The following is a 17,227-nucleotide window of genomic DNA, read 5'->3' as shown; positions in this document are numbered from 1 at the left end:
CTCTACACCAACCTATTCCCCTGTACCCACTCCTATGGCCCCTCCTACCCCCTATGCCACCCTATGTCCCTCTACCCACCACCTCTGTTTTATGACACTTGGAGCTGTAAATCAAACTGCTCACTTAACAGGCACCCCACTAGGATAATGGTAGGTTGTAAAATCAGTAATGCAGCACAAAACATATAATGATAGCCCTCAGGCTTAAGTCAACAAAGTGAAATAACAAGCACTGATGTTTTTAAACTCCATGTGTTATTTTTTTAATTTAAAGCCCAGCAGAGTTAAATCCCTTGACGGCTTTGACAGTTCCACAGAGCTTTGAGAGTTCGTGAGTTTTGACAGTTCTTTGGCTGCTTGCCAGTTCTTTGAAACCCTGACAGTTCTTTGGCAGCTTTGACAGTTTTTTGGCACCTTGATAAGTTTTTGACAGCTTAACAGTTCTTTGACATCTTGATAGTTCTTTGCCATCTTGACAGTTCTTTGACAGCTTCGACAGTTCTTTGGCTGCTTTCTCAGTTCCAATGAGTTTATCCACTTTTTGTGCACATTCATGTATAATTTTAGAAATCCCAAAGAGCACCTGACCTCTCCCAAAGGGCACCTGGCCTGTCCCAAAGGTGTCCCAGGACCGTATCCAAAGGGGTAACTTACCTCTGACTATCCAAGCAAATCTATGAGGTTCAGACCTGCTCCTACCAGGTCTAATCTGCACACTTTGGGTTTTTTACACCTACCTCACCAAACTCCCACGAGTGGAGGCCGTTGCTGATTTATATGAGCAGCTGCCTCTGTGAACCACAGATGTGCAATTTAGAACCCACCCCCATTCGGGCCTGTGATAATGGCGGGAGCCACATTCAGGGGTGGGACTTCCAGCTTCAGGCTTCTGCTGTCCTCTCCATTTGTGCAAATATTAACACCAGTGCTGGGCCATTCAGGAATGAAATCAAGATGCACTTTTTCACAAAGACTAGTGGAAATCTGGAACTCTCTCACTCCAACAGGCTGGTGGATGCTGGGGGAGCTTTCAACACCAAGAGAGACAAACCTTAGATAAGGACATCAGGGAACATGTAGACAAATGAAGTTGAGAGGCTGATGGGAAGTATCTGACAGAATGGTGGTGCAGGCTCAAAGGGGCTGAATGGCCTCCCTCCTCCTGTTCTTTATGCCCAGCTGAGATTAGCTAACTCATTACAATCTGGGATGAAGTGGGATTGCTGCCTGTATGTACAAAACCTTTAACAACTGAGGTCCCAGGGAGTGAGGGTTATCGTAATTAAAAATCATAGCACATTGCAGGCTGCTAACCTCTGTTACTGTCTCTGCTTATTTGTTCGAAGTTGGAAGTCTAGCTAAGATTAGCATCTATGCAAACACTCAATGGATTCCAACCCTAATGTAGAATGCTGCCTTCCACTTTGCTTCCTTCTCCCCATTTTCCTGGTGTGACCCAGACTTGCTCCCACGCAGCTTGAAAACTCACACAAAACACTAACGACAGCTGCAGGAAAACATTCTGTCGCTCCTGAGAACCTCTGGGCAACAGCTTGTCCCCTGCTGCTGACTTCAAATTCACAGCTTTGGGGAAGAGATTATTTTTTTATTTCATTCACAGGATGTGGGCATCACTGGCTGGGCCAGCATTTATTGCCCATCCCTAACTGCCCTTGTTCAGAGGATAGTTAAGAGTCAACCACATTGCTGTGGGTCCAGAGTCACCTGTAGGCCAGATTTCCTTCCCTAAAGGGACATTAGTGAACCAGATGGGTTTTTGCAACAATCAGCAATGGGTTTGTGGTCATCATCAGACATTTTTAATTCTAGAGTCTAATTTCACCATCTGCTGTGGGACTCAAACCCAGGCCCCCAGGGCATTACCCTGGGCCCCTGGTCAAGTGACAATACCACTACGCCACCACCTCCCCCTCCAGGGTAGAGTGTGAAGCAGGAGGAAGATACAGGCTAATGTTAGTTACATGGGGAAGCAAAGGCTGGTAAGTGGGACAGTCGATCAGGTCAAAGCTGCAAAGCTTCAGGTGATTTGCTCCGCCACATCTCTCACAACACGTTCCTGCCTCTAGGGTGAAATTTCAAGGTGCCAGAGCTCTAAGTGCTAAGAATTGGCCATAACATCTCTACCATTACATTGTTTTCTTGTGTTTTAATCATTTGAGTCTCCAAAAGTCAATAAAACTATGCTTTTTAAATGAATCTTTTTTTATTTATTCATGGGCTGTGGGTGTCACTGGCTGCCCATCCCTAATTGCCCTTGAGAAGGTGGTGGTGAGCTGCCTTCTTGAACCGCTGCAGTCCATGTGGTGTGGGTACACCCACAGTGCTGTTAGGGAGGGAGTTCCAGGGTTTGATCCGGTGATCGTGAAGGAACAGCGATATATTCCCAAGTCAGGATGGTGAGTGGCTCAGAGAAGCCCTTCCAGGTGGTGGTGTTCCCATGTGTCTGCTGCCCTTGTCCTTCTAGATGATAGCGGTCGTGGGTTTGGAAGGTGTTGTCTGAGGAGACTTGTTGAGCCACTGCAGTGCATCTTGTAGATGGTACACACTGCTGCTACTGTGGTCAGTGGTGGAGGGAGTGAATGTTTGTGGATGTGGTGCCAATCAAGCGGGCTGCTTTGTCCTGAATGGTGTTGAGCTTCTTGAGTGTTGTGGGAGCTGCATTCATCCAGGCAAATGGAGAATATTCCATCACACTACTGACTAGTGCCTTGTAGATGGTGGACAGGCTTTAGGGAGTCAGGAGGTGAGTTACACGCCACAGGATTCCTAGCCTCTGACCTGCTCTTGTAGCCACTGTACTTATGTGGCTAGTCCAGTTCAGTTTCTGGTCAATGGTAACTCTCTGGATGTCGATAGTGGTGAATTCAGTGATGGTAATGCCAATGAAAGTCAAGGGGCGATGGTTTGATTCTCTCCTGTTAGAGATGGTCATTGCCTGACACTTGTGTGGCGCAAATGTTACTTGCCACTTGTCAGCCCAAGCCTGGATAATGTCCAGGTCTTGCTGCATTTGGACATGGGCTGCTTCAGTACCGGAGGAGTCACAAATGGTGCTGAACATTGTGCAATCATCAGCGAACATCCCCATTTCTGACCTCATGATGGAAGGAAGGTCAGTGATGAAGCAGCTGATGATGGTTGGGCCGAGGGCACTACTCTGAGGAACTCCTGCAGTGATGTCCTGGAGCTGAGATGACTGACCTCCAACAACCACAACCATCTTCCTTTGTGCTAGGTGTGACTCCAACCAGCGGAGAGTTTTCCTCCTGATTCCCATTGACTCCAGTTTTGCTAGGGCTCCTTGATGCCACACTCGGTCAAATGCTACCTTGATGTCAAGGGCAGTCACTCTCACCTCACATAATAGTGTCCCCACTGCCAACAACCTCTTTCTCAACCTTCCCTCCAACAACCTCCCCCACTCCCAACACTCCCCCAACCCTCCCAAAACCCCCACCCACCCCCTCCACCCCAAACCCCTCAACCCCCTCCACACCCTTCCCCCAACCTCCCCACTCCCCTCCTTCCAACACCCCCCCACTCCCTGAACTCCCTAACCCCCCAGACTCCCCAGCAGCAATGCAACAACGAGTGAAGTTAACCTGGCAGACCAGCTACAAAAGATCAGGACCCTCAGCCTGAGAGCTGGCCTGTCAGCGCCTAAGCTCTGTGTGGGTGACGAGAACTCTGTCTAAAACACAGAGCCAGAGCACCCCCTCCTCCCAGACCCCAGTGTTTGGGAACCATCTACACCCCCCTCTCTCCCGGCCACTGCTTGGAGGTGCCGGAGCAGCGCTCTGGCAGCGCTACAGCCCTGCCTCCCCCCACCATATTCACCACCATTTTATTGAGGGAAAGACTTGCATTTATATAGCACTTTATATGACTTCAGTACTTTATGGCCAATGAAGAAGTTTTGCAGTGTAGTCACTGTTGTAATGTAGGAAATGCAGCAGCCAATTTGCACACAGCAAGCTCCCACAAACAGCAATGTGATTTTTTTTTATTATTTTCACGGCTGTGGGTGTTGCTGGCTGGGCCCAGCATTTATTGCCCATCCCTAATTGCCCTTGAGAAGGTGGTGGTGAGCTGCCTTCTTGAACCGTTGCAGTCCATGACAATGACCAGGTAATCTGTTTTAGTAATTTTGATTGTGGGATAAATATCAGCCAGGGCACCTGCAAAAACCCCCCTAACTCTTTTCAAACTAGTACCATTTACTTCCACCTGAGAGCCCAGACGGTTCGGAGTATCTTCAGAGAGCGTTGTGCTCCTGCCCCTCTCAGTACTGAACCGGGGTGACAGTCTAGATTTGTGTTCAAGTCTCTGGAGTGGGACTTGAACCCACAATCTTTTGGCTTCAAGGGGAGAGTACAATCCACATCTCATCCGATGCAGCGTGTCAGTGATTCCTGTTAGGGGGCATTGCTCCCCCCATTCAGATACAGTTAGGACTCAATCAGGGAAAAGTGGGACCCGTGCAAACACTTTGCTGAGGACCCATTAGAGCAAAAGATTATTTTTTGAACAGAAACTTGTATTGAGATAGCACCTTTAATGGAGTAAAACTTCCATCTCGCTCATCCACACCTCTCCCTCAGCTACTGCACGGGATCCAGGTTGTTCCAGCACTGCCCTTCCCAATCCTTCCTTGCACCTTCTAGAAACTTGAGTTCATCCAAATTCTGGCCAATCTTTGCTAAGGGACAATATTAGTGTCAAACGTGAATCTAACTGAATCATTCCTCCCGTTGTGCAGGACAGGGTCATAGCGGAGATGGGGCGGGGAAGGGAAACAGGTGAACAGGTTGGACAGGGTCATAGCGGAGATCAGCGTGATGGGTGCGGGGAAGGGAAACAGGTGAACAGATTGTGAGCTGAAGTAAAACAACGCAAGGCCTGTTCCTCCCAACACCCCTACCTCAGGAAGCGAAATCACAAACTGTGTCATTTGATTCACAGGTTTTAAACCAGACATCAAGAATTGAAATTCAACTGTTGGAAAATTTCCTCTCCACCAACAAACTGGAGAAACAGCTGATGTTACAAACCAACGAGATCAGCAGAATACACGAGAGGAATCGGTAAGACCTCCTGCTCCCATCTCGGGACTGTTTCTCGGTCACACCAGGTACAAGTCGACAATCCGACGCTTTATTGGTAAGGAGGGATCCTGAACTGATGAGCTGTGCTGGAGGATGTGTAAATCCATCGGCAGGTTAAATCCAAAGCTTCTGCAACACAGAAACAGAGTGTCAGTAAGGGACCTTGCCAATGAGGCTGACATTCAGCTCATAACTCACAAGCCCATCGTTCTGTCTCCACCCTCCTGTCTAGAAAGAACCCCTATAACCCCTTTCTCGACCTCAGTATGTCCCAAAGTGCTTTAGAGCCAATGAAATACCTTTTAGATTTTTTTTATTGATCCATGGAATGTGGGCTTCGCTGGCTGGGCCCAGCATTTATTGCCCATCCCTAATTGCCCCTTGAGAAGGTGGTGGTGAGCTGCCTTCATGAGCCGCTGCAGTCCATGTGGTGTAGGTACACCCACAGTGCTGTTAGGGAGGAGGTTCCAGGATTTTGACCCAGCGACAGTGAAGGGACGGCGATATAGCTCCAAACTAGGACGGTGAGTGACTTGGAGGGAAACTTGCGGGTGATGGTGTTCCCGTGCGCTCGTGCCCTTGTTCTTCTTGTGTTATAGTGTAGAAAAATGTACTAGTCAGGGGATTACTCGCAGCAGGGTCCTGGGGTTTAATCTTCAATTCCTGGAGACTCCAGGACAATCCTGGAGGGTTGGCAACACAACACAACACATACACACTGCATTGTTAACACTACCTGGGAAACCAGTTGGCAATAGTCCATTCTCACAGGATAACTCAAGCTCATGTCGCCAGTGAGATTTCCTGTTTAGACTGTGGTATGCAGAGAGGGTATTTTAAATATTAGCACAGCTTTAAAATTAGACCCACCCTGCTCCCAGCTGCCAGTGACTAGGTGATAGTTCACGCCAGTATTATTTTGTTATAGCAGCCCTGAAAATCATTAGTCAGTTAGGGAGTGAAAGTATCATTCTGGTCTCACTGAATAAAAATAACCATTAGGTGAACAAATACAAACAAAGCCAAACATATAGTGCAAGGGGCCAGACCATACCAGCACGCAGCAGGACCAAGACATTGAGGTAGTGATGGCTTTTACTTATTGAGGGAATAAAGACTGAAGTGTGGTCAGTTATATAAACGGCAAAGTTCACACACACAACAGATAAACTGGGATTATTTTGACTTGTTCTAGCTAGTCTCTCAAATCTCCCTCATAAGAAATTGCCCAGAATTTTTCGCCCTTCCTTCTCTACTGGAACCACTGGGCTGGATTCCCAACAGAGAATTTGTGCACAGCAAGATCCCACACTGTGGTAATGAGCAGATTATTTTAAAAACCAGGTTTTAAAGTGGTGTTGGCCTGGACACCAGGGAGAGCTGTTTTGTGTTGGTCCTTCTGATCTGTGGACACTAGGCGCCGTGCTCAGTTACTGGACAGGCTGTAGACTAGGACTTGCTTAACACTTGTTTATTAGTTCTACACCTAAAGAGGTTACAGAGTAGGCATGATGCTTCTGAGTACGGCGGTCCAGCCTCTTCCTTGAGAGTCTGGCACATGATTGACTGATGTCAGTGATAATTCATTATCTACATCATAGATTAGCGTATCAATTCTGTTAACCCTTTATACTACACCTCCCCTATGTATGCCATCTACAATTTAACAATAATATGAAACCATATCTTTAACCGTTTACATTGCATTTCTGTAATGCCCTTTTAGCAACCACAGCTTCTACCAAACTCCAACTCCCCCTCTTTCTGCTCCCTAAGTCACAGTCCTGAGGGATTCAATCTCCCCCAGTATTCTCAGCCCTTAAGGAATTTTGTTGGAGACATGAGTAGTTTTTTCTTTGTCTCTGGGGACATCGTCATCAACAGAATGGGACAGCAATTTTGCAGCATTGCTGGAAGCAGAGTGTAGGCTTCAGAATGACTCAACTGTGAGGACGATGATGATTTTTCAATGGAAGACCGATCAAGGGACAAGACCGAAGGGCATCGATCTTTGGACTCTCTGGGACTAGAAAAGAAGAAATCGGGCCTCTGTGGAACAATTTGCTCTCTCAAAGCATACAGGGTAAGACCTTCAGACAACGAATGATCTTCAACTCCAGGGAAGATTGTCACAGCCGTGTCATCCATTGCTGCATCGAAGACTGAAAAGCCACTGAAGATCTGAGATTCCAATGAATCTGGACGATGAAGAAGAAAAGGAAAATTCCTGTAAATCCTTCAGGAAAAGAAGAAGAGACACTTTCCCAGTGATATTTCAGAAGAACTGTCAACTTTCTGTAGGCAGTGGTAAGAGAGCCACACACGCTTTTCTCTGTGTGAGGCTGCTGCACTCTGGGCAATGGGAAGAATTGCTGAGGATATGGAGACAAGAGAACCTCATCTTCTGTAATGAGGCAAACTACAACAACAAAATGGAGACAAATTTCCTGCAGAAGAATACTTTGGAGGCAAGATTGCTGTACAGGATTCTGCAGCTTCAGATGTGCTAAGGTTTCTGCCACAGCTTCTGTGCTGACTTCCAGCTCTGGAGGGGATACTTTCAGCTGGGACTGAAGTATGGGCTTCAATTGACTTTCACCCTTGGAATCTAACAGCTCTTTAACAGTGTGATCCTCTATGGACTCTGATCAGGACTCAGGCAAAGCATCCTCTCTGGAAGACTCTTCATGGACAATGAGAGATAGACTAGGCAATATATTGGTAGGTTCAGTGGAACAAAGATCTGAATGTTGCTCAGCCGCTAGAAACACAGCTGAGTCCTCCAGAAAGGCACCAGAGACTTCATAAGGTGTATCAATCGAATGGAAAGACAGACCAACCTCTAGGACCTCATCCTCCAACAGATCACTCAGGGCTACAAGGGCTTCTCCCTCATCACCTTCTTCAGGAAAGAGCTAATTCAGGCACAGCAGCTCTTCACGGGGATGGTCACCGTCTGCTGCAGTGCTGTCTGTATCCCCCACCTCTGGCCTGACTTCAGGACGAACTGGGAAATTCGTAACTTCAATCTCCACCCTGGGTCTAGTAGATGGTGTCTCTGTGAAAGAAAGGAGCTCACTGCTGAATGAATAAACCTCCTCAACTGCTGTAGGCTGAAGTTCCGCTGGTTCTGAATAAAAGGTTGAAGATTGTTCCATGAACAATGTTGAGTTGTTCAAATGCTGGACATAATCCGGTTTTTCCAGCATTCCTGGTACAGTAACATCTCCACTGAAAAGGATGTGTGTTGATTGTGGACGGACAACATAGAGAGAATCAATGATTTGTCACGTCTTGTAACAAAGAGGAGCAATAATCCCGCCTGGACCTTGTAATTTAACATCTGATGGATGAAGGGATATTGGCTGAAGCTAATCTAGGTCATCTGCTAGTCTATTAACGCCAGCTCCACTATCCATTTTAAAGGTGGTATTGAAACTTTAACTTGCATTGTAACTGACCAATAGTCTGGACTAAGACCATGAACTTCCCCTAGGGACTCTGTCATTTTGGCTTTGTCTTGATTTTCAATTTCTTGACTGGAGCGCGTTTCATAAATATCTTCTTGTCTTCTACCTTAGCTGAAGTTGTTGGACTTGCAGAATTGCTTGAAATGTCCAGTTTAGCCACACAGGAAGCACTCCACACCCCCCTGCTGGGTGGTCCTCGCATGTCTGTTGGTTCCTCGGACCACAACGCAAGCATCTCAAAATGGCTGCCGGTGTAGCCTTTCCCACCATTTCGCCCAGTTTGGTGGGCTTTCTTGTGGGTGGGACTACTGCCCGCGAGCCTACATAGTCAATGGAGTCGTGCCAAGCCTGAGACTTGTGCCGAACTATAGCTCGATTAAACGCTCTCAGCTTGGCCTGCCTCACATACTGGACGGTTTTGTCTAAAGTAAGGTCATCTTTGGTCTGCAGAAAGTGGGAGAGTTTTTCATCCAAGATACCCACGACTACGCGATCATCCTTCAGTACCCCATATCCGCAGAAAATAGCTAGGAGATATAGGTCAGTGAGAAATAATTCAATCAATTCCCCAGGTCATTGCGACCTCTGGTTAAAACGTGTTTGTTCTATGGCTAAGTTTCGCTTTGGACTAAAATATGTGTCAAAGGCTTTGAAAACGACCTCCAAGTCATGGTGGACCCTGCCTCAGGAGAACATCGTCTGCTACTGGACTGACAACATAAAGAAAAGAACTGATTGATGCTTCTGCTCTTTAGCATGAAGGGCCGATGCTGCTCAATACCAAAGGAACTGATGCTCCCATAACTCCCACTGGTGGCCTCCCTCCGGGCCCTTCAAACAGGCAAACAGGCAGGGTAGGGGCAGGGACTACTCACTGGGTACGATCATCGTTACCTCTCACCTGTTTGCCTCCTCTTTTTGACGAGTTGTAAGTACGAGCTGCTATCAAACCTTTCTTCATTCTGTGTTTCCATCAATGGTACCAACGTATTTGTTACCTCAATGCCTCCACCACTGCTACCCTGTTTTGTGATGGTCCTTCTGATCTGTGGACTCTAGATGTGGTTCTTGGTTACTGGGTGGACAGTAATCATACGCTGGTACTTGCTTAACACTCGTTTATTAATACTACATCTAAACAGGTTACAGAGTAGGCACATAGCTCCTGAACCTAGTGTTCCAATCTCTCTCTCTCTCTATCTCTCTCTCGACTCTCTCACATGACTGACTGATATCACTGATACATCATCATTTACATCATACATTAGCATATCCATTTTGTTAATCTTTTATATGACAAGAACTCTTACGCTCTGCTTTGAAACACTGGCATGGAAACAGAGAGTAGGAATAAATGGGTCTTTTTCAGAGTAACAGACAGTGATTGGTGGGGTAACGCAGGGATCAGTGCCTGGGCCCCAGCTTTTTACCATCTATAACAACGATTTGGATCAGGAAACAAAATGTGATATTTCCAAGTTTGCTGATGACACAAAACTAGGTGGGAATGTGAGTGGTGAGGACGATGTTAAGAGGATGTTAAGCTCGGAGCCAAAGCTGCAGTGGGAAATGGGAAGAATTCACAAGAAAAATCCACGGTGTCTGTGTTCAGGTGGCAGAGATGGGAAAATGGGGAGGGAAAGAGTGATTGAAACAGGAGCTGAGAGCCAGAACCAGGGCTGAACCTTGGACTCGTTTCTGTTTCCGATGCTTTTCCTGCTGACACCTTCAGGCCAGCAATTCTCAACCTGAAACCAAACCAATTCTTGCATTTAGGCAACTTGGTTACACCAGTATCTGCGTACAATAGGCCTTATTTTAACTCTGTCTACCTGAGTGGATTCTGAATGAGTTAAAATCGGGCCCCTAAATATGTCCCCATGTTAATAGGACACCGAGCAAGTTTCCCACTGAAAAAATGAACTTCTCACATTCACATTAAATGCAGCTTCACTCTTTAAAAAAAATGCTTGTGCCTTGGTGTGATTGAGGTTTTGCTGAGGTCCCTTTCATTAAAAATGATGCAATTCTCTCCCTGTTTATTGGAAGTTTTATTAGGGAGTTGTATAGATGCCTTTTCTCAACCTGACCGGTCATTGAGTTTTGTTTGTGGGGGAGAGTGAAGTGTGAAATTGTTGTTTGGATGAGTCAATGTGAATGTGTATATGAGTGCACATGTTCCTGTGTACCTGTATGTGTGTATATGCATGTGTGTGTCTGTAAATATTAGCATGTTTGAATGTAAGTGTGTGTTTACATATGTGTGTACACGTGTGTGTGTGTGTGTTTGTGTGTGTATGTGTTTGAGGATGGTATCTCTCGATTATGCAGTTTGTTCTAACCGTGTACATACATGTGTGTGCGTGTGTGTGTGTGTGTGTCTGCGTGTGCGTTTGCGTGTGTATGTGTTTGAGGAGGGCGTCTCTCGATTGTGCAGTTTGTTCTCACCATGTCGCCCGTGGTCCAGGCAAGCTGCTTATTTCTGAATTCGACCTACATTCTACATCTGTAAGGCCTCGCGCATATTGACAGAAACCTTTGCGCCTTGTTTGGTGTGAAAAATCTGAATACAATGAGACTTATAACAAACGAGGGTCAAAATGATTCAATTTGTACTTCAGCTGATAAGATCTAATGAAAACTCTTGATTTCAATCAGTGCTGCTCCAGAGGGAAAGTGAAAACCCATCCATCATCTCGACATCCATGAACCCTCTTAACATTTTAATGTCCTTAAATGGCTGCCAATGCTGTAAGGATCAATCTGAGGAGTGGAAGCAAAAGGAGTTTGATTAATGAGGGAGCTGTATCTGTGACTGTTCTGGGGCAAGTTGTCAAACCCAATTAACCAGAATTGCTGCCAAGTTATCCCTGGGAGTTACACATCCCCAAAGATCATGGGGTCGGGATTTGAACCAAGGATCTGATATGAGGCTGAAACGTGATCCCTTTGTCAAAATTTCTAACAGTTAGTGCAATCTGTTACTATTTGTGTATAAGGTAAGACCCAGTGGCTCACAATGAGGGCTTAATAGGTAAAATGGGACAAACAATATCAAGTTGGTCATACCATAGAATGATACATCACAGGAGTCCATTCGGCCCATTGTGCCTGTGCCAATTCTTTGAAAGAATTGTCCAATTAGTCCCACTGTCCCTCCTCCTTCCCCAGAGCCCTACACATTTTTCCCTTTCCAGTATATATCCAATTGCCTTTCGAAAGTTATTTTTGAATCTGCTTCCTCTGCACTTTCAGGCTGTGTATTTAGGTTATAACAACTGGCTGCATAAAACCCAAATCTCCTCATCACCCATCTGATTCTTTAGCCAATTATCTTAAATTTGTACCTTCTGGTTGGAAAGAGTTTCTCCTGCTTTCTCCATCTAAGCCCTCATCATTTTGAGCTTAAGAGACAGCAGCAGGAATAGGCCATGTGCTCCCTTGAGCCTGCTCCACCCCTCAATATGATCATGGATGATCTAGCTCAATTCCACCTGCCCCATATCCCTCAGAATTCAAAAATCTATTGATCTCAGTCTTGAATGTATTCAACGACTAAGCATCTACATCCCTCTGGGGTGGAGGATTCCAAAGATTCACAACCCTCTGAGTGAAGAAATGTCCCCTCATCTCAGTCAACAATGGCTGCCCCTTTATCCTGAGACTGTTCTTACTAGTTCTAGACTCTCCAGCCAGGGGGAACCAGCCTATCAGCTTCCAACCTGTAAAGCCCTCTAAGAAACTTATGTGTCGATGAGCACCTCAATTAAACCTCCTCTTAGCCATCTGAGAATGCCTTAAAAAACACATAGCCTCTTAATGAAAGATTTCTTGAATGTTGCATTTATGCCATTACTCTGAGGCCATGAGCTCCTGCTGGGGTAGAATTTCACAGCCCCGTTTCGGAGGGGACAGGGCTGTAAAATGCGGCGAGACATTATAAACCCCCTTGTCTTCAGCGGGAAGGTAAAATCCCGCTGTGGTAAAATTCTGCTCCAACTCCATTAGCAAATCAAACAATGTCTGTGGTCACGTTGCTTTTCTATCTGACTGAGGTCGTTCTGGGTTCCACTCAAGACTTTGTAATGGGACTGCGCACTTTAACATCTATCAAACCTGTTGGCTGTTCATTATAATAACATAACTCTTTCAAGCTTTTCTTGATGGGGTCAATATAGCGAGAGCCTTACTCAGCAACTGACTTGTGCTGTATCTGACCTGTTCATGGGCCAGTGTAGAGGGAGTGTTACTCAGTAACTAACCCATGCTATCCAAGGCAATGTGTTAACAATCTTCCATCCTGAGGACAATCCCACAATGGAACAAGCTGCAAAAGGGAGTTAGTCACAGCCCCATCACTTGAAACCTTCAAGACCCATCTTCAGATTATTTCCAATTATACTTATTTCATTATCAGGACTACCATCTCAGTAGGTCATGCCTGGTTTTGCTAGTGCTAACCATACAGGTGTTGGTGGAATACAGATGTTAGTCTGTGACACCAACACAACCAAACCAGAAGCAGAAATTAAGAGACTCAGTTGCTACTAAGGATACTCAATTTTAATCTAAAAAATATATTTAATGTGAAATTTATTATACATTTTCCCATTATTAAAGCTCAATGTATATTAAATACACAAATGCAGTGGAATCTGATCGGTTTAAAACGGGCGATTTTAATTGCAATGCCTTCTTCAGTCTTTTGGAAAGGAAGATCTCCGACATCGAGGCCAAGCACCGGACTGAGCTGGGATCCATCCGGAAGGAGAAGGAGCTGCTCCAGCAGCTGGTGACCCACCAGATCACCACCATCAGGGAGCTGGAGAAACGCCTGCACATAGCCAGCAGCAACAACAGCGGCCTGCAGCTCCAGCAGGTTCAGCTGGTCGAGACTGTCCGCCGCCTCATCAACCTGGTCTCCCAGGGCAAAGGTAAGGGAGCGGGAGACAGGCAGACCATGACACGGTGTCATTGTCCTGCAAGTTATCCTTGAGTTCTCTTGTGATCTGTCAAATATTTGAGAACGTAAGAAATAGGGGTTGTAGTAGGCCATTTGGCCACTCTAGCCTGTTCTGCCATTCAATAAGATCATGGTTGATATACTTCAACTCTACCTTCCCACATTTTATGCATATCCCTTGATTCCCTTAGTGTCAAATATCTATCGACCTCTGTCTTGAACATGCTCATCGACTGAGCATCCACAGCTCTCTGGGATAGAGAATTCCAAAGTTTCACAATCCTCTGACTGAAGAAATTTCTCCTCATCTCAGTCCTAACTGGACACACGCTCTGAGGCCATAGCACTGAGACACTTTATGAGGGCACCTTCTAGATCTATAAGATTGCCGTAAAGAATGAACTCTCGTGTACGTAGCAACATTTATGTTCTTGAACATCTCAAATTTACTTCACATCCAATTAAATATTTCAACGTGTAGCCACTGCTGCAATGTAGGAAACGCAGCAGCCTATGTGTGCACAGCAAGATCCCACAAATAGCACGATCACAGGGTGAAATAAAGAAAAAGAACTTGCATTTCAATAGCACCTTTCAGCACCTCAGGACGCCCTAAAGAGCTTCACAGCCAATGAAGCACGTCCTTGAAGTGTCGTCACAATTGCAGTGTTGGGAAATGAAGCAGCCAATTTATGCACAGCAAGATCCCACAAACAGGAATGAGATTAATGACCAGATAGTCTGTTTTTTTAATGTTGGTTGAGGGATAACTAGGACACCAGGGAAATCACTCCTGCTTGCCTGGACTGTAGTGCAATAGAATCTTGTGCATCGACCTGGGAAGACTGACTGGGTCTTGGTTTAATGTTAAAGACCAAACAGAGCCGTGCTCATCAAAAAAACACAAGGAGGGACTGGATAGGCTAATGCTTATAGTCAGCTGCAGTAAAGATGTACCATAGTACAAGGCTTGGGCAAGACTCAGATTCAATATCCTGATTAAAACCTAATATTTGATAAAATTCAATGTGATTTCAGTAAAATGCTGCGATTTACCCGGACTGAAACCCTGACCCAGCAGCTTTTGTGATTTTTTTTTCCCTACAGGCTGACATTGAGGAAACAATGGAATCCTTTGTTTTTCTTCTGAATGTTTCGGGTCAGTTTCTAAACCTTAACTCTTTCCCTTCCCTCTGAGCCTCCCCGTGAGAGGACTGACAAAGGGGAGCTTCTGCACAGCACCAACAAGCGTTCACTCAGTGGCTGTTCAGCAACCTTTGTGCAAGCCTTCAGCCTTTGTGAATTGAAGAGGTTGCTGCCTGTCCTGAACTGAATGAGTGCTCCCGTATCAAGGTCTTTGAGCGCACACTGGCGCATGGCCGAGAAATATATGGCAAACAGAGATGGTGCTGTTGGCGACGGGAAAGGCATCTGATGACGCACCACGTTGCACCACGCTGGATATGGTGAAACGAGTGAATGACACTGATTGTCTTTTCAGGTCAGCCACATTTGTACAGAACATCCCACAGACCCAACGAGACACAGCCTCATGCCTATTTGCTAGGAGCTGATTGCCATCTGCTGAGAGGATGGGTGCCACTCTCACACACAAAAACAGAAAATGCTGGGAAAACTCAGCAGGTCTGACAGCATCCACGGAGAGACAGACAGAGTTAACGTTTCGGGTCCGTATGGCTCTTCTTCAGGTGAAGCATCGCTTCACTTGCACCTCCTTCAATTTAGTCTACTGCATTCGCTGCTCCCAATGCGGTTTCCTCTACATTGGAGAGACCAAACGCAGACTGGGTGACCGCTTTGTGGAACACCTTCGGTCTGTCCGCAAGCATGACCCAGACCTCCCTGTCGCTTGCCATTTCAACACCCCACCCTGCTCTCATGTCCACATGTCCATCCTTGGCCTGCTGCAATGTTCCAGTGAAGCTCAACGCAAACTGGAGGAACAGCACCTCATCTTCCGACTAGGCACTTTACAGCCTTCCGGACTTAACATTGAGTTCAACAACTTCAGACCATGAACTCTCTCCTCCATCCTCACCTCTTTTTATCCCCTTTTCTCAATATTCATTTTTATTTTTCATTTTTATTTTTTATCCACTTATTTTTACTTTTATTCATTGTTTTATCCCCACCTTTTATCCTATTTTCAATCTTTTTACCCACCACCGTCCCCTCTCCCCACCCCACCCCCACTAGAGCCATCTGTCACTTGTGCATGTTGTTCTTTCCAGAGTGCTTACCCTTGTCCTGCTATTACCACATTCTACTCTCTGACCTTAATGCCACCATCAGCACCTCCTTTAACCTGTGCCACTGCCATTAACACCTCTTTGTCCTTTTGTTCATGACATCTTTAGTCAACCTCTCCTTTGCCTCTACCTATCACTGGCCTTCTATCCAGCTTCACTTGCTCCTCCCCCTCCTTAAACACTATAAATTTCAGCAATTTTTTACATCTCTTCAGCTCTGAAGAAGGGAAATAGCGGAGGCTCTGAGGGTCATTTTCCAATCCTCACTAGATACAGGCAAGGTACCAGAGGATTGGAGATCTGCAAATTTTTAAAAAATGTTTTACTATCGGCCATCCTTAATCATGGCTCTGAGTAACTTGCTAGGCCATTTCAGAGTCAACCACGTTGCTGAGGGTCTGGAGTCACATGTAGGCCAGACCAGGTCAGGACAGCAGGTTTCCATTTTTTTTTTAAATAATAAAATAAGAGTCAAATGGACTCGAAACGTTAGCTCTGTTTTTTAACTCTCCATGGATGCTGTTAGACCTGCTGAGTTTTTCCAGCATTTTCTGTTTTTGTTTCAGATTTCCAGCATCTGCAGTATTTTGCTTTGATCTGGGTGTCACTCTGTTGGTTTTGGGGTCATGGACTGATCATGTGGAGCCTTCAGGTCATTTTTATCGGTAGCTGCTTGAAGCTCATTGGCCTTGTTTTTCCACTGTTGGTTCTTCACCTCTTGCACTCATCAGGACGGCTATGCAAGAAAAAGCAACAGCAAAGGGAACAACAATTTATACTGCACTGCATGAGAAGAGAATTGGTTGGCAAGTGGACTCTGATGAGTAGAGTTGTTGCCATGGAGAATGCAGCAGAGAACAATTAACTGTTAACTGCCAAGCCTTTGTCTCAAATTCAAACCAGACAGGCCGACTCTGATTGGTCGAGGCATTGCTATGGGGAATGAACCAGGGAATGGCAGTTCCCCAAGCTTATGTTGAGTTGGAAAAGATGTAATATGTGGAATAAAAACAGAAAACGCTGGAAAAACTCAGCAGGGAGAAAAAAAACAAAGTTAACGTTTTGAGTCCGTAAGAATCTTCTTCAGAATATGTGGTCATGCTCTTCCTGTGTTCAAAGGACAGGGCCCTGTGTGTGAATATATGTGGGGGCTTTTAGCATGTGTAAGTGAGACACAGCATGAGCCTAAATGATAATCTTAACTTGGCTTTCAGTGTAATTCTTGGTACAATCAGGGTTGTTAAATAAGTGTTATCCAATCACTGAATCACATCTAGTGTTGGACACTGTGTTTTGAGTTTTTTAAGCCTGGGCTGGTTAGGTACAGTCTGTACTATTCATGTTGCAGACAGCCAAAGGGACATGCTGTTTGATACGATCTGCCAGTTATTGATGGAT

The 17,227-nt window shown here is 45.6% G+C and overlaps 1 protein-coding gene across 1 annotated transcript in view; it reads left to right on the top strand.

Annotated features, from left to right (window-relative positions):
- The window catches only part of LOC144688370 (angiopoietin-1-like), a 111,919-nt gene that overhangs the window by 53,377 nt on the left and 41,315 nt on the right, over positions 1–17,227 (top strand). Inside the window, exons 3-4 of the mRNA XM_078554840.1 lie at positions 4,984–5,105; positions 13,298–13,530. Coding sequence (XP_078410966.1) covers positions 4,984–5,105; positions 13,298–13,530 — 355 coding nt within the window. The remainder of the gene's footprint in view (positions 1–4,983; positions 5,106–13,297; positions 13,531–17,227) is intronic.

The sequence above is a fragment of the Cetorhinus maximus genome, chromosome 13, assembly GCF_964194155.1.
Source record: "Cetorhinus maximus chromosome 13, sCetMax3.hap1.1, whole genome shotgun sequence".
NCBI lineage: Eukaryota > Metazoa > Chordata > Chondrichthyes > Lamniformes > Cetorhinidae > Cetorhinus > Cetorhinus maximus.
This window is presented reverse-complemented; position numbering and strand designations above follow the sequence as displayed.